At 41.2% G+C, this 22,276-nt stretch overlaps 2 protein-coding genes across 2 annotated transcripts; one reads left to right on the top strand and one right to left on the bottom strand.

The window, feature by feature from the left end:
* Nucleotides 1–274: 274 nt before the first annotated feature.
* On the top strand, nt 275–1,328 carry LOC122725038. Its single transcript, XM_043961458.1, has 2 exons — nt 275–796; nt 882–1,328. The coding sequence occupies exons 1-2, from the start codon at nt 275–277 to the stop codon at nt 1,074–1,076; spliced, it is 717 nt and encodes a 238-aa protein (XP_043817393.1). The 3' UTR covers nt 1,077–1,328.
* A 1,296-nt stretch (nt 1,329–2,624) lies between these two features.
* On the bottom strand, nt 2,625–5,600 carry LOC110625690 (F-box/FBD/LRR-repeat protein At4g26340). The gene is made up of 4 exons (XM_021771324.2): nt 5,452–5,600; nt 4,219–5,111; nt 3,951–4,094; nt 2,625–3,283 (listed from the first exon to the last, which is right to left on the bottom strand). Exons 2-4 carry the CDS (start codon nt 5,086–5,088, stop codon nt 2,972–2,974), a joined length of 1,326 nt encoding a protein of 441 aa, XP_021627016.2. The 5' UTR covers nt 5,089–5,111; nt 5,452–5,600; the 3' UTR covers nt 2,625–2,971.
* Between the last annotated feature and the right edge of the window lie 16,676 nt (nt 5,601–22,276).

The raw sequence follows: 22,276 nt of genomic DNA, 5'->3' as shown, positions 1-22,276 counted from the left end.
TCTTGTTGTTTCAATAAGCATGATGGTTCTGTTTTCCAGCTTTAGATTCAGGTGTTGTTTTTTTAGAGGAAGCCTCATCAACTATCTTTTCATGAACAATTCAATTGGATCAATTGATCATTTGACATCCAAGTAATATACGGAAGAAATGAAAATCTGTTTGTTTCTTTCATATTTGCATCATTTGAATATAGAATATCATTTATGTTGTTACTATGATATTTCTAATAAAAATTGAAAAAATACCCTAGTTTTTTAACGTCTCCTCATGTAGATGGAGGACTTATTCGAAAGGATTTACGATGACATTTTCTACTGCTCTGTGGACTGGAAAACAGATACCTTCTATTTGCAACTAGAGATATTGACACAATTCGCAGAGCTGAAGCCCTTGCTTCAAAAACTGAAAGCAAATGGCAACAAATTGAAATCAAAGCGGAAACAACTGAGAAGGATTTATAAGCCTCCCAAACTACATCACAAGTGCTTTAAAAAATTGGATCCCAATTACCAAAGGCGACGTCACGTCCACAACAAGATAGATGATGTGGATACCTTAGTCTGCGAACGTGATGAACTATCATACACTATTGATTTAGGCGTTGAAAACCTGCTGGACCTTATGGTGAAGTATTCAATGCCACCTGTTCTGCTGGTGAATGATAAGGAGGACTACTCTCTAATTCGGGTCATGAGGGATATCTGTGGGTTTGAAGGTTATCTTTTGGTGGACCCAGAGCTCAAAGGCCTTGTAAGGCGTATCCGGAAGGACCGGTTTAAATTTGCTGATCCTGAGGTAATCCATTCTTCATTTTGTATACAATCAAAACATATTACATTAATATGATGGAAAGTGATATATGCTTCTGGTTTGTTTTCAGGATTGTGCGAGGAGGATAGCAAATGAGAAATTGTTTTTGCCCTTGGAGGACAAAACAGATTTGATATATCTACAACTGGAGATGAACTTGGTGCTTGAATATGAGATAATGCCCCTCATACCAGAATTTACTATGATAGAACGGATGCTGAAACCGGTATTGAGACTGGCAACTATCCCTGGTTTTAGATTCTAGAATCGCGTAAAAGTTCAAGTTTTGAAGAAACACTTTTCTGCTTCCAGGTATAAGAAAATATGGTGGACTTACCAATATTTGAAAGCAAGGGTAGAAAAGTTGATAGAGGAACATTATGACCTGATGACTGAATTGGATTACAAACTTGAGGAGCTATACAATCTCATGATCAATGCTTCAAAGCATCCCTTTGTTTTCGTAAGAGACAAGTCTGAATACTTTTTGATATGTGTCATGAAGGAAATTTGTGGATTTGACGGATACGTTTGGATAAGGTCAGATCTTGATGATCTCATCGAACATTCTCGTAAAGCTAATTGGAAGTTGATCGATGAGGAGTATGAGGTATGCATGGCTTAGATTAACAATGATTATGATTTATGCTTGGGATTACTTATAAACTATATGGCAATATTTAATTACTTATAAACCATGTGAAACAGGCATGCGTACAGACACACACGTACGGTCACATGGTGCCATTGTTCATTATGAAAGGAATGGCTTTCTTGAATTGGCGAATAGTACCCCCAAGCTTGGAAGAAAGGAGCAGGAACATGAGGAAAGCTAGAGAGGAGAAAGAAAGCTGAAGAGAAAAGAAAGGGGAGGGGGAGAGATATGTAGGCATCAAAAAATGTGAACAAATATTATACAGGATAATAAGCAATATATTCATAGCTTACTCCCTTAGGTTTCATTGAAGATACTTTGACTGTCTAGTGCATATGCTGATAGCTTTGACATGTCTACATTGGAAGCTTGGCTAATGAGAAAAGGGCCCTGTTTGAATAGAGTTTTAACATGGAGGCTTTGGGTGATTGTCCATGCAATTTCATTGAAGCCTTCTTCCCCACGACACTGAAAATGTACTCGTGCAAAACAGACGCACAGGTCTGTCTCCATGCTATCAACCTGAGAATGGAGAGCCTAGTCTCTATGGCTTTAGAGAATTACAGTGCCTCCAAATTTCATAATTAATTCATTACATTAATCTCCCTTTTATATAATCAACTTCAACCCACTTGATGGAATAGCTGCATTGTATCCTTTGTTAGAAGGGGAAAATTTTATTCCTCAATAACAGCTGCATAAAAGAAGTGGGTCTTTCATATATTGTAAAACCCATCCTAGCCCAGTCCCAACAAATTCTTTTGTTTTTTTTTTCGGGCTCCGACAGCAGTTCAAATGAGAGGTTATGATTCCAATACCATGGCCCAAAGCCCATTGACAATCCCAGCAGAATTTTGAGCATGAGACTTCCTGATAAACATTTACTTGAATAAAAAAAAAAAAAACACATGAACAGACCACAGCTGAGCACATTATGAGATATTAATACTGTTTTGCTGAAGACAAGGACGTTATACAATAGAAAGTTTCTATGGATGTTGTTTCAGCGGCGTTTAAGCCATAATGCCTCTCTATTAGTGGAAGGATGAGACATCCGAGATCTCTATAATGAACAAGCCATTGAAAAATTTTACATTTTACTCAACAGTTATACCAAATATGCGATTGTCAACTTCAAGATCAAGGGGGAGGGATGTAGAACAATATCTTCCCTTCAATGGGAATGCTTTAAAATGTGTATTATAAGAAGCTATCATAGACCAGAAAATAAGCTCACACCCTTTCAAATGGAAAGGGTTATAAGCCCTTAAACTAATTTTGTAAATCTCGCAAACAATTTCCACACCAAGCAATAAACACCAATAATAAGTTGTGTTCTACTTCTATATTAAGATGGCAGCATCTGCCCGCGCAAACATCTGAAAATGAAGTTCTCTTGGCAACAAGAGACTCTTAGCACGCTCAATTCCCACTTGGTAGCATTTTCTACCAACGAAGCACCGCCTACCTCCAAAATCAGCACTAGTTTTAGATCACTTCAAAGGTCAGAGAATCACAAGTTCAGCCTTAGGCGGTAAACTTGTTTCTAGATGCTTAGCTCGAGCTCTTGCTGCTAACATTTTCTCCAGATTTTTACATTCTTCTTCATATTTCATTGAAGCTACACGAGGGTCAATAATCAATTTCTCAAGCGACACAGCCCTTTTAAGTAAATGCTCTGCAAGTTTCCAATTAATTGCTGAACCAAGAAAACCACCCAGTTCAATCATCTTCAGGTAGTGGTGTGGCTTCGCTTTCTGCACCTTCATCTTTCTTCCTATGCCCAAACCCGTTAGCCAACGGGTTAATACTACAATCTGTCCAAGAAAAGTCTTAATATCAGCAATGACCACCAACAAAAGGCTACTTCTAAAAGAGTTCAGAGTTTTTTTTTTTTTTCCCAAGTTTTCCATGAAAACTTTGCTTCAACCACCAAAAAATGACATCATAGGAAACCAAACAAAATTATTTTCACGCAACATTTATTCATCAATTATAACTCAGCAAAATCAATATTCAGTAGAAATCAATGGGTATTACCACTTTAAAAATAAAGAAGAAAGAAGGCATACTAACAAATCAAGAATGAAAGTTGTGCTTTTCAGTTTCTTTTCGTATGAAGGCCAATGTGAGAACTGAACAATGCAAAGCTATCATCATGATTCTACTGGTAGTATTGAAGATTAGAATAGATGGGATGCAGAACTTAGGAATCCTTACAATAGCTTTTTGATTAATCCGAATTGGGAACTACATTAGCATTTAACTAGTCACCAGGAGTTTGTTGATTGAACCCAAATCATATATAGAAACATAAATACATAAATAAAGAACTAGAAATGCAATTACACAAGACTCTGCTGAAGTTATGGTAAAAAAAATGCAATATAGGAGGCTTAAACTACCCGTGTCAAGCATCTCAAAACAGTGCTAGTATAGAATCCATCAGTCTAAAAGTACAAAATATGTGATTAGAATTGTCACCTTCATCTTTAATCCATGCAAAAAGGGACACATCATCAGGAATGAAGTGCAGCAAAGAAGGTCGTAAGCATCATAAGCATCAATCACCAGGTCCAAGTGCTTGAGATCACTGAACATTGGAAATTTGGGGTAACTTCTAATTATCTAGCAATTGAATACAAAACCAAAGAAGAAACATCAATAAAGACAGAGTATATCTTCATAAAAATATGCTTGTGTGCATGAGGGGGCGGGAGATAAATCAGACTGAATAATTTCACATGCATACCTTGATTGACCTTAAGTCCATTTTAAATGTTTGTAATCGAGAGAGAGAGTCTGAGAACACGGTCATATATTTGAGGAAATAGAAAGCACAATTATCGCCGATAGAGGCCTCAACAAGTCGAGGAGCATCATTAACAATTATGTATGCACATGGTCCATAATACTTAAATGACACAAGATCTTTTGCAGAAATTTCCACAGATTTCACATTGCGACAGAACAAAATCTCTAAGTGCTTCAGAGGGCCAAAAACTTTAAGATGAGAAAGAGTAGCTGAGCTACGAAGACTTAAAACTTCAAGAAAGGGACAAAGGCGCAAAATGAGATCAACAACATCATCAGCAACGCTAACTTGATTGAAACGTATAACAGTAATGGAATCAAGCTTATTATTATGAAGAAAATGAGGTGAAAAAGTATATCTACAATTCATAGATTGAAAATTCAAATGGAGCTTTTTAACTCTTCTTTCTAATGCATAAGTGAGCCAAGAATCAATATGATCTTTACAGTCTCTATCAAAGGAGAGAGTGAATTCATCTAACATTACAGCCTGATGTGATTGCAAGACACCATTAATAGAGTCAATTAACCTAGACCTAGAAATCAAAGACAACCTCCTTGCCTCTGAATGATATTCAGCCAAGCCGTAAAAGAACCCATAACTATAATTTAAAGAAGGCAAAGGCATCTTTGGCTTCAAATTATTTTTAATCTTGGTTATATCAAAGTCTAATCTACTTGTAAATCTCCATAAACCTCTCCATCTATGGGATAAAACACTAGTTGTTATTGCCTCTTTCAAACTCAAATGAGAAATAATTAAAATAAGAATGTCATCAACCAATGGACTTATCAAATCCTCCTCCATTATTATAAATGTGTCCAATTGCACTGCAAAAGTAAATCAAACAAAGAAGTTAGAATTTGTATGTAACATAATCACATGCAACAATCCAATCAAACAAAGTTGAATTTTAACGACCGTACAAAGCAAAGAACTCAAGGATTACTTTATGTAAGAGAATGAAAATTTGCACACAACTAAACCCGTTTATTTTGCAGAATCTCAAAGTTGAAAAATTCAAGGGAAGCCTTTGAATTCAAAAAGTGTGGAACCATTAATGTGATATCTATAGATTTTAACAAATTAAGCAGAGAATTAACGGAAAGTTGCGATGAAACAAAAAAATAATAATTATGAATTGCTGGGATGGGGATTTGGAAACAATACCCTCCCTTTCTTCAAAGAAAAGCTTCAATATTCGACCTTTACTCCTTTTTTCTGCAAAAACTGGGAGGAGGGAAGCTGGAAGGAGGGAGCAAACAAAAACCCTACTTCACACAGAAAAGTTTCAATTTTTAATCTATATATAGTCAACAGAAAAGTCCGAACCGTAGTTTTAAGATAACCGAATCAAACCGATAAATTCTGATTCGATTTGACTTAATCGATTTTGGGTCAATAATGAAAAACTGTCCTGATAAACTGTGATTCGGCAGCAGGGTAGATGCTGGGAGCCGGCAAATATTCAGATAGACATCGGCGAACCCACGTGTGGCCCAACGGGCCATGGCCTCTCTAAATTTTTTAAAAATTTTATAAGAATATTTATATAATTTTTATTAATTTTAAGTAAATAAAAACAATATCATTCAGTCTTTAAATATTTAAAAAAATTCATTAATTTATTTCGTTTAAAAATTATTTAATTAAAATATTTTTATATTTTATAAAATAATTTTTTTAATTTTTATAAATTTATTAAAATATCTTGAATATTTATATAATTTAATTCATATAATTTTAATTATATGTATTATTTAGTTATATATTTAAATATTTATACTATTTTTTTTACTAAAATTAAAATGAGTTAATTAACACTTATTTTAATAAACACATTAAATAATTTAATTTTATAAAATATATAAATGTTTTAATTGAGTGATTTTGATGAAAATGAAATTAGTAAAATTTTTAAAAATTCAGAAATTTAATAATAATTTTATTTTAAATTAATAAAATATGAAAAATTTAAATCACAATTAACACACTATTTTTAGTGTAAATATATATTAACTTGAAGTTATTTTCATTTATATATATTTACGTGATTAAATTTATATATTAAATTATTTAAATTTAAAAAATAAAATTTAATTTTATAAAAAAAATAGTTTTAAGATTAACGGTTAATATTTAAATTTTTAAAAATTAAAATAAAAAAACTAATTTAATAGAAAAATTTTTAAGTATAAAAAAATATTAAATTTAAATAGTATTTTAACATGTAATAATTTAAATAATTCATATTAAAAAATTTAAAAATTTATATTTAATATTCAATTATGCAATTTGGACTCTCACTCACTGCCTTACACAGTGGGTGACTGCGGTGGACTCTCTCACTGCCTTACATTCTCTTTCTTATAAAAACATTAAGTAATAATATAAATATTTTTTGACAATAATAAATTATAAATATTATATAAAAATGATATAAGTGATATTATTATAAATATTTTTTTATTTTTTAATATTTAATTTTTTCTTTTTATTTTTAAAATTTTAAAATATTAAATAATTATATATATTGTTAGTCCATATCTTCTCTTTTGATTGAGTAACTATACTATTAGTCTATATATTTCTTTTGCCACTATATCTGATGATCTGAGATCCAATAGAATAGGGTTTTACAAGGGTTCTTGTATTACAGAATCAAACTTAAACTTTCTGGGAAGGAGATTCCCCTTTTATCCATTTCCTATGCTTGCTGGTGACGTGTAAAGGCCTCTCCATGATTAGGACACGCGTCTCTGACATACAGATTCGGGCGTACGAGGGTATCAGCCGCCTGCTCCATGCGTAACGGCCTCTGATTCTCCTCGTGCGTACGTTCGAACGGATCTGCTAGGCTGTCTGAGTATGGCTCTGGATACTGGACTGGGCCGAGAGTCGGGCCGGACGCTGAGCCTGAGAGGAGAGGGCCTGCTGGTCGCGGACTGGGCCGATCTGAGTGAAGAAGCTTGGTTGAGCCCGACCTTGAAGGTTGAATGAGCCAGGCTTATTGTGCATATCAGGTACGTGGGCCTCTACGTTATGGGCCTTTGGCTGTGGTCAAGCCCCTGGTCCGGGGTGAAGAAATCCAGCGGTCATCAATTACCCCTTCACCTTCTCGGTAGTTATTGCTCCAACTGCCGAGGGGGTGAATATCAAGAACCATTATGACCGCGCCTGTTCGTGTTCAGGTGCCTTAATAACATCCTTTCATCTTTCTGTCGTTGTGCAGTTTTCGAATCCTATCTGCTCTTTCCCCTTTCTGGCTTTTCTCCATTCTTCGTGTTCTTTGCTGTCTTTGCTTTCCTGTCATCATTATCTGGACATGTCCTTTCTTTCCTTTTCCATGAACATCTTTTAAAATTCTGACACCGTTAGCTTAGAGTCTAGCATAGCTCTGCCCCGTGCTAAGGCCTCAGGCTCCGGGTATATATCAACGCTAACTTTTCTTCATTCTCAAGTCCTCTGCTGGAACAAGAGGTTCTTCCTTTCCGTTTCTCTGTCTGCTTCTTTCCTCCAGCGAGATTGTTCTGTTCTATCTGCAAAGGATCCATTTGACGCCTTCTTCAAACGGAATGAGGTGAGCTTGAGTTTGTATTGCTTTGTTGCCCCAGAGGTTTGTTTTAATCTTGATGGAGGATTGTTTCTGACTTGTCTCTGTTTTGAAACTTTTTGCAGTACCTGAGATAAGAATGGGTCAGTTCAAAATTCTTGAAAATTTGATGTTACCTCTAAGGAGTCTGGACGGTGCTTTGGAGATCCTTCTGGTAGGGCGGCCGATGGGTGGGACTATTCGGCAAGCTGCTGAGACTGCTTTACCTAGGTCGTCTGGCCGGCCTCCTCCTCTGCTTGTTGTCCGGGCTCCAAAGAGGTTCTGGGTTGTTGAGGAGTTTGCTCTAACTTTGCCTTCCCTCAAGAGGGAGAAAGAAATTTCTCCGATGCCCCTGTTATCTTCCTTTGATATAAATGGAAGTGGCGAGAAAGATCAGCTTATTGTTTCCTTTGGTGTGAAGTACCAGTATTATGCGAGACTGAGATCTGCTGCACTCAGTCAAGCTTCTGGCGATGCCTTCGAATGTATGTTCTGCGACCTCCTCGGTGCCGTAACTCGAAGACTTATGTTTTTCAAGTGTGGTGCACGGCCGACATATAATATCCGAGCTTGTCCGCATGTACCGTGCATCACACTTGGGCAACCGAACGTTTGCCTAGGGGAACTGTGAGAAATGCTTATGGGAATCAACTTATTCAGTTCCTCTATAATACCGAGACAGATCTTGGCCTTCCTGCTAAATTTATTTTTCGAGCTGCGAGAATTTCTCCGATCCGAAGACTAGGGTAGTGGGGTAGATGATAATGATGTAAACGTAGATGATGTATCTGGTCATGTAAATCCTCTAAGGATAGCTTTTCCATTCTGTAATGTAGGCCTTTGTAACGTGCTGTAATGTACTTTTCTTTTAATGAAATTCTTGTCTTTCACTCATACTCAAACTGTTCTTCATAAAGTGTTTGGACTATTTGCTTCGTAATTTCCCCCGCAGGATCCACTGTATTGTTTTTCCTTTCTCGCTCCTTGCTCCTTAGTTGATCTGGGCTAGAACCCATTTAGCTGACTGATCTTTTCGATTTACTTGAACTAGCCGAGCTGTGAGCTCTGTTTTTACTTAACGGATTGAGCCTTAAGTCTCCTTAGCTGACTGAACTCTCGAGTTGTGTTTCCCGAGCAGGGCTAACCGACCTGTGAGCTCTTGCTTTTAGTCGATGAGCCGAGCTCCGGGCCTACTTAACTAACTGGGCGGTCGGTTTGCTTTTCCGAACTGGACTAACCGTCCTGTGAGCTCGGTCTTTACTTGATGGATTGAGCTTTGAGCCTCCCTTAGCCGACCGAGCTCTCAAGTTATGTTTTCCGAGCTAGATTAATCCGACCTGTGAGCTCGGTCTTTAATCCTTGAGTTGATTTCTGAGCTCTCAGCTCTGTATGATTCCGAGGTGCCTTTATTGCCTCCGATCTCGCAGCATTTGTTAAATAACAATCGAATCAAATCTTATAACTTTTTAAGTGATAAGCAGGTCTGACCTTTATCATGCTCCCGTCTGTTTGTACTTTTGAGTCTTTTCATGACTTGCCCCTTTATTGATAAAGTGGTAAATCTTTGTAGGCTAAGTTGCTCTGACTGACGAGTTGGGCTTGTAGATGGTAAATGGGCTCTTGAGTGATGGGCTGTCGTTGTGGACCTGGCCCTTGATGGTTATGGAGAAGCCCAGCGATCATCCTTTTGCCCCTTTACCTTCTCGCCGGTTATTACCTAACCGTTGAGAGGGTAAACTTCGAGAGTAATTAATGATCGCGCCGCTCCAAGACAAAACTGTTCAGATCAACGTTCCGTCTCATTATTGCCTTTTATCTCAAATTCCTTCTGTCTTCTGAAGAAACTAGCTCTTTTCTGCTCTCTGTCTTCCTGCAACTCCTTCTGCATTTTTCACCCCATTGTGTTCTCAGGTACGCTTCCTTGTTCTTCCATGGCCAGTTTAAAGCTTCCTGATGTTGTTAACCTTGAGTCGCATATTACACCCTCCAACATAACTAAGTATATTTCCCAGAGACTTTTAGATGCTCCGTTGTATTTCATTCGAGCACCTCTTTCAAATGAAAGGATAGTCCTTCCTTACCCTCCCCCTCCGGGTTTGGTGGATCCCCAAGAGGGTCGTCGTATAGTGTTTTTCTTGAAGCAGAGAGAATTCGGTCTACCGTTTCCTTTTACCCCTTTCTTTATTGAGGTCTTTGAATACTTCGGGGTAACTCCTCGAATGTTATCCCCAAACTCCATTTTGTTCATGTCCTGTTTTGAGTCTATCTGCCTGAGTTGAGGTTTTACACCCACGGCCTGTCTGTTTGTCACTTTTTTCCGTCTGGTTAGGGCGGTTCAAAATTTCTATTACTTTTCCCCCCATATTGGGTTATCTCTTTTTACGGGGTACAAGGACTCCATAAAGGGATGGGTGGAGAACTTCCTTGTGGCGGAGTTAAAATTAGGGTCCGCCCGAACGTGGGAGGTGGATCTAAGTTGGGGGGAGATCTTTCCGGGTTGCAATGAGCTGCCCCAATTGAGTCTCATTGAGCAGGTCGGACTGCTTCGACTGACTTCCGTTGAGAGGAAGTATGACGTCGAGAGGTGTATGTTCGCGTCCAATCTTAGGGATATCCGGGACACGGGTATAATGCCTTGTCCGACTATTGTGTTTCTTCTTTGCTCATAATATCGGAAAGTATGCTGATGCTTTATAATTTCGTTTCTTTTGCAGCTTCTGAGGTAAAAATGGATGACATCAAGTTCCCCAAGAACTTTGTCCTGTCTCGGGATAATATGCATGCCATTTTCGACGCCTTTGGGGATGGGCGTTCAGTGACTGAGATTGCTGTGGGGATGGTTCAAGCTGCTCCCTCCAAGAAGGTTAGCCGACCTCCCGCTAAAGCTTCTTCTAGGGCTTCAAAGCTGAGCTCTCGCAGCACCAAGTCATCTCGGCTATCTAGCCGGGGTGGATCGAGCTCAACGTCGAAGCCTGCTGAAGGGTCTAGATCTTCTCCATCCTCCTCGGAGGTCGTGAGGGAAGCCTCCCTAGCTATTATGGAGCAGACCCAAGGTGCTGAACAAGTGGAGCAGGGTATTGCCCATTCTCCTGGAGGGGTGTCAGGGGGAAAATCTAAGTCCCCTGCTACTGAAGACAAGGAGGCCTCTGGGACAGGGATGGAGATCATCCTCCTAGACGACCAAATCGCAGAGGTTTCTGCTCAAGATGCCCCTGCCCCTTTGAGGACTGGGCCTGAGGGATCTGAGGGCGTTCCACCAAAGACCGGGGATAAGCGCCCAGCCCCATCCGGAACATCTGCCCCATCTCCTGCTCGGAAAAAATCCAGGGCTGCCACAGGACTTTCTCCAGCTCTTCCTTCCATTGGGAAGGAGAAAGGTGTTCCTGCTGTGCCTTCGTTGTCTCCTTCTGGCAACGTTCTGGACACATCGGACATTACCTCCAAGTCTTCGGCCAGTGCTATCGCCGAACTTCTCAGAGAGCGAATGTTCGATGGAATTACAGAGGCTTCGGATCCTCATCTTCTTGCCCTCACTGGTCTTTTGGCCAGTTCTACCAAGGAGCAAGCATCCTTTCGATCTCGCTCTCGTGAGGAGCTTGGATCCACGATCAGGGAAATGCTTCTGATGGTAAATTATTTTTTTCACTTCTCTTTAAGTTTGCTTCATTTCCTTCTTCTGACAGTTGTTCTTCCCTTTTAGGTGACGGGCCTCTTTATGGAGGTGGATGTTCGTGATCGCTCCCTCCAGGAGTCTGTAGACCACCGGATTGAAGAGGCGCGTCTGGAGGAGAATTTATCTGCAACCAGTGACGCGAGGGGTAATCTGGTAGCTGCTCGGGAGCAAATCCAGTCCCTCCAGGCGAAGTTGCATTCTGCACTGGAGGCCCTTAGAAAGGCTGATGAAAAGGCGGCTGAGACAGCAGGGCATACCAAGTCTTTAGAAGCAAAGCTGTCTCAGACTCGCGAGGTTCTCAAAGCATCTGATGAGAGGGCAGCTGCAGTGGAGGTTCGTTGTAAAGAAGTTTTGAAGCAGCTGTCCTCTATGACGGAGGCCCTTAGCGAAAGGGATGAGGCCGTGAGGCAAAAAGCTGAGGTCCAGCAACAATATGAGCCCTTAAAGGCTGATTTTGAAGAGCTTCAAGCTCAGCTGAAGGAAGTGAAGGCTCAGAAGGAAATGGCCCTAGCTCGGGTGAAGGTCCTTGAGCAGGAATTGAGTACGAGCTCTGATCATATCAGAGACCAGGCTTCATCGGCTGACGAGCTCAAGCTTCGCCATCAACAGCTCAACCATGAAGTCAGGACCCTAGAAAGTAAGTGTTTAGCCCTGCTCAAGGTGGTAAAACATGTTGAGGACAAGGCTTCGCTGGTGCGCGAACAATATATAGCGGAGTATCAGGAGTCTGATGAGCTGAAAAGGAAGATTGAGCAGGCCTGTGAGGCTCACCTTCAGGACTACAAGGACTCTTCTGAGTTTAAGGAATTTGTAGCTGAGGCCTGTGAAGCGCATCTCGATGAATATAAGGCTTCTGGTGAAATGAAAGCGGCTATTCTTAAGAAAGCCTTCCGTATGTATGTGACCGGCTACAATCGCGGTTTAAGAGAAGCCAGACACGCTCCTGATACTCCTTTGGCCGAGCTTCGCAAGTATGAAGTGGACTCAGATGGCGAGCCAATGCTATATGGGGAGGATGATTTCCCTATGCCCCGAGGAGATTGCCGAAGGAACACATGCCGGCCAGCTGGGTCTCCCTCAGAGGGATTCGAGCTTGAGGGGGAGGACGTGGAAGTCCTTGGGTCAGAGGAAGATGACCCTGACTCTGAGAAGGAGGACCTCCACCTTGGGTCAGAGGTTGCCCCTGTTGCTAATGTTGAGAGCTCTGATCCAAAGGATACCGAGCTTCCTTCAGATGTGGCTGTAAATAGAAATAATGTAGGCGAGGATGTTCCTACTAATGTAAGTCCTTTAAGGACTATTTATCCTCCCTCCTCGCCAGAGAGATAAATTGTAATAGCTATGATGATGAAATATCAGCTTTCTTTCTTTTTAAACTGCTTTTACTTTTCATATATCTTGGAATTTACTTCTACTTTTCATATTTGTAATGTATATTATATGTCCTCATTCATAAGCTCCGAATTGATCTTAAGTTGCGAGCTCAGCTCTTAGCTAATAGTCTGAGAGGTCAAATCTCATACCTTTTAATGGCGACTAGCATGTCTGTGTTTTTGCTTGTAGCCTTTTCTTCTTGGTTGTGAATTTGGATGTTTGTTCCAGATAAACTGATTTGGGCTTCTTTTGAGGATACAAATCTATCCGAGCAGGGAGTACGGCCTTTTGCCCTATAATCAGGCTTTTAGCGTTAGCATCTATTCGAGATCGGCGCTTCTTTAGCTATTATGCCTCAAGCCTCTTTAGCAGGTCGGAACCTGACTATCCGAGCTGAAAGCTCGGCCTTGTCCTGGGAGCTCGGATTTTTTTTTTTTTTTTGAGAGAGAGGGAGCTCGGCCTTTTGTTTTGGCCTTCATACCTTAGGCTTTTGAGGATGCAAGTCTATCCGAGCTGGGAGCTCGACCCTGAATTTTTTGAGGATACAAGTCTATCCGAGCTGGGAGCTCGGCATTTTGCCCGATAGCCAAACTTTTAGCATTAGCGTCTGTTTCGAGGTTGGCACTTCTTGGCTATTGTGCCCCGAACCTCTTCAGGAGGTCGGAACCTGACTTTGCCTTGGTAGCTCTGGGCTCCTTTCTTTTTTGTGAGGCCGGAACTGTATTTTACAAGTTGTCCCTGCATGTGATATGGGAAACTTTTATTTTGGGAGGCTCTTAAGTCCTTCTCCGACCATTTTTGTTTTCAGGAGGTCTTACGAGACCCTGGCTGTTTTTGTTCCGGGGTGACCTCAGGGCCCTGCCGGCTGTTTTTTGATTTGTTTTCCCGGGAGTTCTAGGGGATCTCGGTCTTCATGCTCCGGGAGGCATCTTTAAGATCCTCGCCGGCCGTTCCGGGGTGACCTCGGGGCCCGCCGGCAGTTTTTTGTTTTGTTTTCCCGGGAGTTCTAGGGGATCCCGGTCTTCATGCTCCGGGAGGCATCTTTAAGATCCTCTCCGGCCGTTCCGGGGTGACCTCGGGGCCCCGCCGGCAGTTTTTTGTTTTGTTTTCCCGGGAGTTCTAGGGGATCCCGGTCTTCATGCTCCGGGAGGCATCTTTAAGATCCTCTCCGGCCGTTCCGGGGTGACCTCGGGGCCCCGCCGGCAGTTTTTTGTTTTGTTTTCCCGGGAGTTCTAGGGGATCCCGGTCTTCATGCTCCGGGAGGCATCTTTAAGATCCTCTCCGGCCATTCCGGGGTGACCTCGGGGCCCTGCCGGCTGTTTTTGATACCTTCTTTGAGGTTTTGCACAAGATTCAGGCTCATTGGCCTTACTGTCGCTTCGTCATTTCAGTTGGTTTTGTACCTAACTGAGGTCTTGTTTCAAGGGATCTTTCTGAGCCCTGTTCTTTCTTTTTTATGGAGGAGTATTATTCATAAAGATAATCACATTGTATAAACAATTTTTATTTACTCACATTTGTCAAAATACAATGTTTTTCTTTTACAAATATTTCAAGGGAAATACCTCTTTAGGTGCTGGATGTTCCAAGCGTGGGGCTCGGGGTTTCCTTGCATATCTTCGATTCGGTATACCCCTGGCTTAACCACTTTTGTCACTTTAAAAGGACCTTCCCAGGTCGGTGCTAGCTTGCCTGCTGCTGCTCTTTTTCCTGTAGCTTCCAGGTTTCTTAAGGCCAGGTCTCCCACCTTTAAGCTTCTTTCTCTGACCTTTTGGTTGTAATATCTCGCTGCTCGTTGTTGATAAGCGGCAGTTCGGACTTGGGCTTCTTCCCTGACTTCCTCAAGAGCATCCAGGTTGCTTCTTAATTTATCCCCATTAGTGTTCTCACTAACGAATTGGACTCGATGAGTGGGAATCTGCAATTCAACTGGGACTACGGCCTCTGTGCCATAAGCAAGTGCAAAAGGTGTTTCTTTAGTGGATGCTCTGGGAGTAGTTCGGAGTGCCCATAGGATACTGTTGAGTTCTTCAGCCCAGTTTTCTTTTGCGCCATCCAGCCGTTTCTTTAATCCTTGGAGGATAGCTCTGTTGGTGACTTCTGTTTGGCCATTAGTCTGAGGATGAGCTACAGAAGAGAATTTGTGCCATATGCCCATGTTCGTCGTGAAAGCTCTGAAGGTACTGCAGTCAAATTGTCTGCCATTGTTTGAGATAAGCACTCTAGGTACGCCGAATCTACAGATGATATGCCCCCATACAAAATCTATCATCTTACGAGCTGTGATTGTGGCTATTGCTTCTGCCTCTGGCCATTTCGAGAAATATTCTACAGCCACCACTACGAATTTCCTTTGCCCCGTAGTCTTGGGGAAAGGTCCCAGGATGTCGATTCCCCATTGTGAGAAAGGCCATGGACTGGATATGCTTGCTTGAGGAGTGGCAGGGGTCCTGATGGCGTTAGCAAATCTCTGACATACGTCGCACCTCCGGACAAACTCTTCTGCTTCTCTTTTAACAGTGGGCCAGTAGTACCCTTGCCTGAATATTTTGTTGGCTAATGTCCCTGCTCCCTCGTGAGCCCCACATAGGCCTCTATGTATTTCCTCCATTACCTTTGCAGCTTCTTCCGGACTCACACACCGGAGCCATGGGCTGGACTTCCCTTTTCTGTATAAGGTTCCCCTTATTGCTTGGTAGTTGGCAGAACGAGTTGCTATCTTTCTGGCTTCATCTTTATCTTCGGGGAGCTCGCCCTCCTCCAAGTATCTCAGGTATGGGGTCATCCAAGTTGGGCTCTGTTCTACCTGCAGCACCGTGTTTGTCTTTTTAAAAGCAGGTGTACGGACATGCTGTATATATACTTCATCGGGAAGCTGTTCTAACTCCTCTTTGGTCAATCGACTGAGCAGGTCTGCTTCCTCATTTTCATCCCGAGGTATTCTTTGAAATCTGACGATGACTCCCCGACCCGTGAGCTCGGCTTCTATAGTCTTTACTTTATCAAGATAGTTCTGCATGATGGGGTCCCTAGCCTGATATATTCCCGTCACCTGGTTGATCACCAACTGAGAGTCGCTATTCACCTCGAGGTCGGTTACCCCTACCTCCGAAGCTACCAACATTCCATTTACCAAGGCTTCGTATTCGGCCATATTGTTAGAAGCCGTAAATTCTAGACGCATGGCATAACATACTTTGAAACCTTCTGGCCCCTTAAGCATTATCCCAGCGCCACTACCCTCAGCACCTGATGCTCCGTCTACATATAGCTTCCAGCTAAATTCTTGGGAGGGCTCTCTTTCTTCCCCCTTTCTTGATATCTCCGAGGATGATCCTCCCTTTTCCTCATTGAATGCGCATTCCGCTATGAAGTCAGCCAGAGCTTGGGATTTTATGGCTGTTCGAGGTCGGTACTCTAGACAGTAAGGGCTAATTTCTACAGACCATGCCAACATCTGCCCTGAAGTTTCCGGCCTACGTAGAATCTTCTTTAAGGGTTGATCTGTCATCATGACTCCTTGGTGGCCTTCTAGATAAACTCTGAATTTTCGGACTGCTAGCAATAAGGCGTAAGCCAATTTTTCAATGTTCGAATATCTGACCTCAGTGTCTCTGAGTACCTTGCTAACGTAGAAAACAGGTTTCTGTTCTCCTTCTTCCACCCTTACTAGCACTGCGCTGACTGCTTGTTCTGAGGCCGCCAGATATATCAGAAGTTCTTCTCCTTTTATGGGACTGCTGAGCACATGAGGCGAGCTAAGATACTTCTTAAGCTCTATGAAGGCCTTTTGGCAATCTTCTGTCCATTCAAAATTCGGCACTTTCCTCAACTTTTTGAAGAATGGCAAGCACTTTTCTGCCGACCTCGACATGAATCGGTTAAGCGCTACTACTCTCCCGGTTAGTCTCTGAACATCTCTTACGCAGGTCGGTTCTGGCATATTCAGTATGGCTTCCACTTTCTCTGGATTAGGCTCAATGCCTTTACCGCTCACCATGTACCCCAAGAATTTTCCTCCCCTAATGAAGAAGGCACATTTTGCTGGGTTCAACTTCATTCTGTATTGATCTAACACCCCAAATATCTCCTTCAAATCTGCTATGTGTTGTTGGAAAGTTGAACTTTTGACCACCATATCGTCCACATACACTTCCACATTTCTACCGATCTGGTTTTTAAAGATTTTATTCATCAACCTCTGATAAGTTGCCCCGGCATTTCTCAATCCAAAGGGCATAGCCCTATAACAGTAAGTTCCATCTTCAGTTATAAATGAGGTCTTTTCCTCATCCGACCTTTCCATTGGGATTTGATGATAACCAGACATTGCATCCAAAGAAGACATATAATCAAAACCGGCCGTTGAGTCGACCATCTTATTAATATCAGGGAGGGGGTAACAATCTTTAGGGCAGACCTTATTTAGGTCGGTAAAATCTATACACATCCTGTATTTGCCATTGGCTTTTTTGACTAACACAGGATTTGCTAACCACTGTGGGTACATAACTTCCCTAATAAAGCCTGCCTCTTCTAGCTTCTGCACTTCTTCCCGGGTGGCCTGCTGCTTCTCTCTTCCCACTACTCTCTTCTTTTGCTTCACTGGTCTGGCCTCGGGGAGGACATTCAATCGGTGTGTCATCACTTTGGGGTCAATTCCCGGCATGTCTGAAGGCTTCCATGCGAAGGTTGGCACGTGACTTCGGATCAGGGCCACGACTTCACCTTTTTGTTCTTTGGTGAGGCTGGCATTGAGACTGAAGACCTTGTTTGCATCTGCTTCTGATAAGGGGAAGGTCTCCAACTCTACAACTGGCTCTGTCCGGGCTTCTTTTGTTTCATCTCTGACCTCCAGAACTTCCGAGTCGAGTGCTTCTCCAGTTGAGCTCGGCTCTGTTACTGTGGCCAAGTATACTGCCCTTGCTTCTTCCTGGCTACCTCGAACCATTCCTACTCCTTCCTCTGTCGGGAACTTGAGTGCTAAATACCTGATGCTGGTGACAACTTCGAAGTTGAACAGCGCAGGCCTCCCCAAAATCGCATTGTAGCTCAATGGGAGCTTGACCACCAAAAATACCTCATGATGGGTGCGAACTCTAGGTGCTTCTCCCAAGGTGAGAGCCAGCTTCACCTTTCCTTCTACGAGCACCGGTGCTCCTCCGATCCCCTTGATCGGTGACTGGTCCCGAACCAGCTGTTCTTCTGGGATTCTCATCTGCTGGAAAACCCGATATGGCAGCAAGTTGACTTTACTCCTGTCATCTACCAGAACCTTCTTTACTCGAAAATTATTAATGACAGCCTCAATGACGAGCGCATCATCATGGGGCATCTGAATGCCTTGTGCATCTTCCGGAGAGAAAGCGATAGTCATGGGAGAGTGCTCAACGATCTGCATGACTTCACCATTACTGGTCTCCCCTTCCCGGTTTCTCTTCTTTCCTCGACGGCTCATCCGTCCTCCCGTTCCTCCCCAATCATATTGATGGTTCCACTGGACCCATCATTCGCTGGTCCAGCTCCTGTTTTCCTAGGCGTCTGAGTTGCCGGACCTGGCTGAAGCCTCTGTCCCTCCGGCCTCTTCACGAAATTCTTGAGGTGCCCTCTTTTTATCAATCTTTCAATCTCCACAATCAACTGGAAACAGTTATTTGTATCGTGACCATGCGTCCGGTGGTACTGACAATACTTGTCAGGGTTCCTTTGATCTGCCTCCGACTTCATGGGTTTTGGCCATTGGAGAAACTCCTTATCCTGGACTGCCTTGAGCACTTCGGCTCTGGAGGCGTTGAGGGGAGTTGGCTTCTCAGGAACCCAGGGAGGGAGCACTCTTGGTTCAAGAACCCGAGGAGGAGGGGGAGGTCTTTGATCCCTTCTCTCCCAGGCCTGCTTATACGGTTCAGGTCTCTTCCCATGTTTTTTCTCGTGTCTCTCCGGCCTCCTCTCCTCTGGGGCTTTCTCTTTTCCTGCTACTTCTTTGGCAAATCGACTCGTTACCAAGGCATCATCCTGCCTTATATACTTCTCCGCCCTCCTCATGAACTCAGCTAATGAGGTCGGAGGCTTCCTGCTTAGGGAGCCAAAGAACTCGGCAGAGGTTGTCCCCTTCTGCATGGCCTCCACCGCCCTTCCTTCATCAAGCTCGGGAATCTGCAGGGCCTCCGTATTGAAGCGGGCGACATATTCTCTGAGCGATTCACCCGTTTTCTGTCTCACTATTTCCAGATAGCTCGTCTTCCTGTCTGCTGGCACTCCAGCTATGAATCGGCTGATGAAACGGGTGGTAAGATCTCCAAAACTTTTAATGCTTCCGGCCTCCAGGCTGTTGAACCACGCCCGTGCTGGTCCCAAGAGTGTTGTTGGAAACACCTTACACATTAAGGCATCTGACAGAGTTTGCAACTCCATGAAGGTCTTATAGTTCATGATGTGCTCCCTCGGGTTACCAGCTCCGTCATAGGCCGCCATCGACGGCATCATAAACTTTTTAGGAACAGTCTCCTGCTGCACTATTTTTGAGAAAGGGGAAGAAGTGGGCAAAGAGGTTTGGCTCTGGTCTTTCTTACCTAGCTCGGCTAAGAGCTGCTCCTTCAACCTTTTCAGCTTTTGGTCCATTTTCTCGTCTTCTGAACCGGATCTTCCCTCCAAGCTGCATTCCTCTTCTTCTGTTGCAGTTCCCGTTTCTTTGGTTGTTTCGGCAGAATAGTTGTCCGCCCCCTCATTTTCTATCATCTCTCTTGCCCTCCTCCCATGGATTCGGGCCTCCGGTTCTTCCTCTTCCCCGGTATCACGGCTGTTAGTTTGGGGGCGGTCAAAGGTAGGTCGGTGCTCATTGGTTCTGGGTTCCTCCACTACTGGGAGTGCATTTACTGGGGTGCTAAGGCCCCTCTGTTGCATTATCTACCCCAACCAGTGAGCGGTAGTCTGTAGCTGGAGGGCCATGGTTTGAAGGTCTTGGTTGGATAAGGTAGCGATGGGAGCATTCCCTGCCAAGCTCGGCGAGGGATTCAGGGGAACGAGTGTTTGGTTGTTTAGTGTTGTGGGGCTAGAGAAAGAAAACTGCTGCCCTTCTTGGGCAGAGTTCAGGTCATTGGGGACGTTAAGGCTACTTTCTTGGTGATTAGCCATCGTGGATCTCAGTGGGTTTTGTTAAGAGTGAAAACTCCGGTGATGAAAAGATCTCCGTTGTTTCCCACAGACGGCGCCAATTGATGATCTGAGATCCAATAGAATAGGGTTTTACAAGGGTTCTTGTATTACAGAATCAAACTTAAACTTTCTAGGAAGGGGATTCCCCTTTTATCCATTTCGCTATGCTTGCTGGTGACGTGTAAAGGCCTCTCCATGATTAGGACACGCGTCTCTGACATACAGATTCGGGCGTACGAGGGTATCAGCCGCCTGCTCCATGCGTAACGGCCTCTGATTCTCCTCGTGCGTACGTTCGAACGGATCTGCTAGGCTGTCTGAGTATGGCTCTGGATACTGGGCTGGGCCGAGAATCGGGCCGGACGCTGAGCCTGAGAGGAGAGGGCCTGCTGGTCGCGGACTGGGCCGATCTGAGTGAAGAAGCTTGGTTGAGCCCGGCCTTGAAGGTTGAATGAGCCAGGCTTATTGTACATATCAGGTACGTGGGCCTCTACGTTATGGGCTTTTGGCTGTGGTCAAGCCCCTGGTCCGGGGTGAAGAAATCCAGCGGTCATCAATATCTTTTCAAGTAGATACTATTTTTGTACACTTAAAAAATATCTCTCATAAATTTTCATAATCGACTATTATTATTGTATATATGTATTTGTGTGTGCCACTTTTATAATCATTTTCATTAGTAATATTATTTTAATTTATTATTTACATTAATTTTAAAAATTAAATTATTAATATAATATAATAATATCGATATAGTCTAATATAATATTATATAATTGTGTAATTAAGTTGATTATACTTGTATTAATATAATCATTTCATATAATAGTTTATATTTATATTATAATAACAATTTTTATATTGTATATAATAATTTAATATAAATAATGTATTTGGATTAAAATTAAAAAAAAATATTATTAATAATATATTATATTAATAAATTTAATATAAAAATATTTTTTGATACTAACAGTAAAATTACGTAATTTTAATTAACGTAATTTAAATAGAAACTATTTATATATAAATTTATACATTACTGTATATATTTTAATTAAATTTTGCACATTGATTAAATGATTATTGAAGATCATTATTATATAATATCGAATTTATACTAAACTTTATATAATTAATTGAAGATTTCATAATTAGAAGTTGAATTAACAAATATTAATATTTAAAGTTATAAATAATAATAAAAATTAAAATTTTTAAAATTTTTAATATATAATTTTTTTAATTAATTAATAAGAAAATAAAAAAAAATAATTGAAAACAAAGTTAGTTTGTTAGGATCAAACTCAAGACTTAAAAGAAATTAAGTGTTGCATCACTTGTCCAACAATGATTAAAAAATCACGTTTTCATTATATAGACAAAGAGCGTGGAAGTGTACATGTACCAACACCAATACCGAGTGAAAGAGGGATACGAAAAATTGTGACTTTCATATAAAAACATAACTTTTTAATTTTTTATTATTAGTTTTAAGTTGAGAAATTTTAGTTAAATAGAAAATTTTAATTTAAGTCTTTTAATCATTTTATAATTAAAATTTTATTTTTAATTTAAATTTATTCATAATTTAAATGAGTTTGAATTATATTGAGGTTGTTTATAATATAATCGAGTTTAAATTTGAATGTAAATAAGTTTAAATTTAAATTTTTTGAGTGAAATTTAAGTTTACTCGTTAATTCGATAAATGATATTATTACAAATCGAGATTAATATTTATTTTATGAGTCGAGCTCGAATTCAAACCTTTAAATTATTTTCTAATCGAACTTATATTTATCAAAACTCGATTTGGTTCAATTTGATTACAGCCATAATTTTAAACTAAATATTGTTTGCTCAACCATGATACCTTAAATTATAACTGAAAAACATGTTAAACCGAAAGACTTTTCCTATAATTTGAAATTAATCCATTTGATAAAAGAAATTATTACGAATCGAATTCGAACCGATATCAATATTTATTTCATGAGTCGAGCTCAAGTTCAAACTTTTAAATTATTTTCTAATCAAGCTTGAATTTATCAAAATTTAATTAAGTTCAGTTCGATTACAGCCATAATTTTAAACTAAATATTATTTGCTTAACCATGAGACCTTAAATTATAACCGAAAAACATGTTATTAAACCGAAAGACTTTTCTTGAAATTAATCCATTTGATACTTGAACTAAAAT

The sequence above is a fragment of the Manihot esculenta genome, chromosome 11 (assembly GCF_001659605.2).
Source record: "Manihot esculenta cultivar AM560-2 chromosome 11, M.esculenta_v8, whole genome shotgun sequence".
NCBI lineage: Eukaryota > Viridiplantae > Streptophyta > Magnoliopsida > Malpighiales > Euphorbiaceae > Manihot > Manihot esculenta.
This window is presented reverse-complemented; position numbering and strand designations above follow the sequence as displayed.

What these genes read in the sequence shown, in the direction of transcription:
- LOC122725038 (XM_043961458.1), top strand. Translation starts at nt 275, where the DNA reads ATGGAGGACTTATTCGAAAGGATTTACGATGACATTTTCTACTGCTCT. An exon ending in TTAAATTTGCTGATCCTGAG is followed by an intron (nt 797 to 881) that starts GTAATCCATTCT and finishes GTTTGTTTTCAG; the next exon opens with GATTGTGCGAGGAGGATAGC.
- LOC110625690 (XM_021771324.2), bottom strand. Translation starts at nt 5,088, where the DNA reads ATGGAGGAGGATTTGATAAGTCCATTGGTTGATGACATTCTTATTTTA. An exon ending in TGGACTTAAGGTCAATCAAG is followed by an intron (nt 4,095 to 4,218) that starts GTATGCATGTGA and finishes TTCAATTGCTAG; the next exon opens with ATAATTAGAAGTTACCCCAA. An exon ending in TGCATGGATTAAAGATGAAG is followed by an intron (nt 3,284 to 3,950) that starts GTGACAATTCTA and finishes TTTCTTGGACAG; the next exon opens with ATTGTAGTATTAACCCGTTG.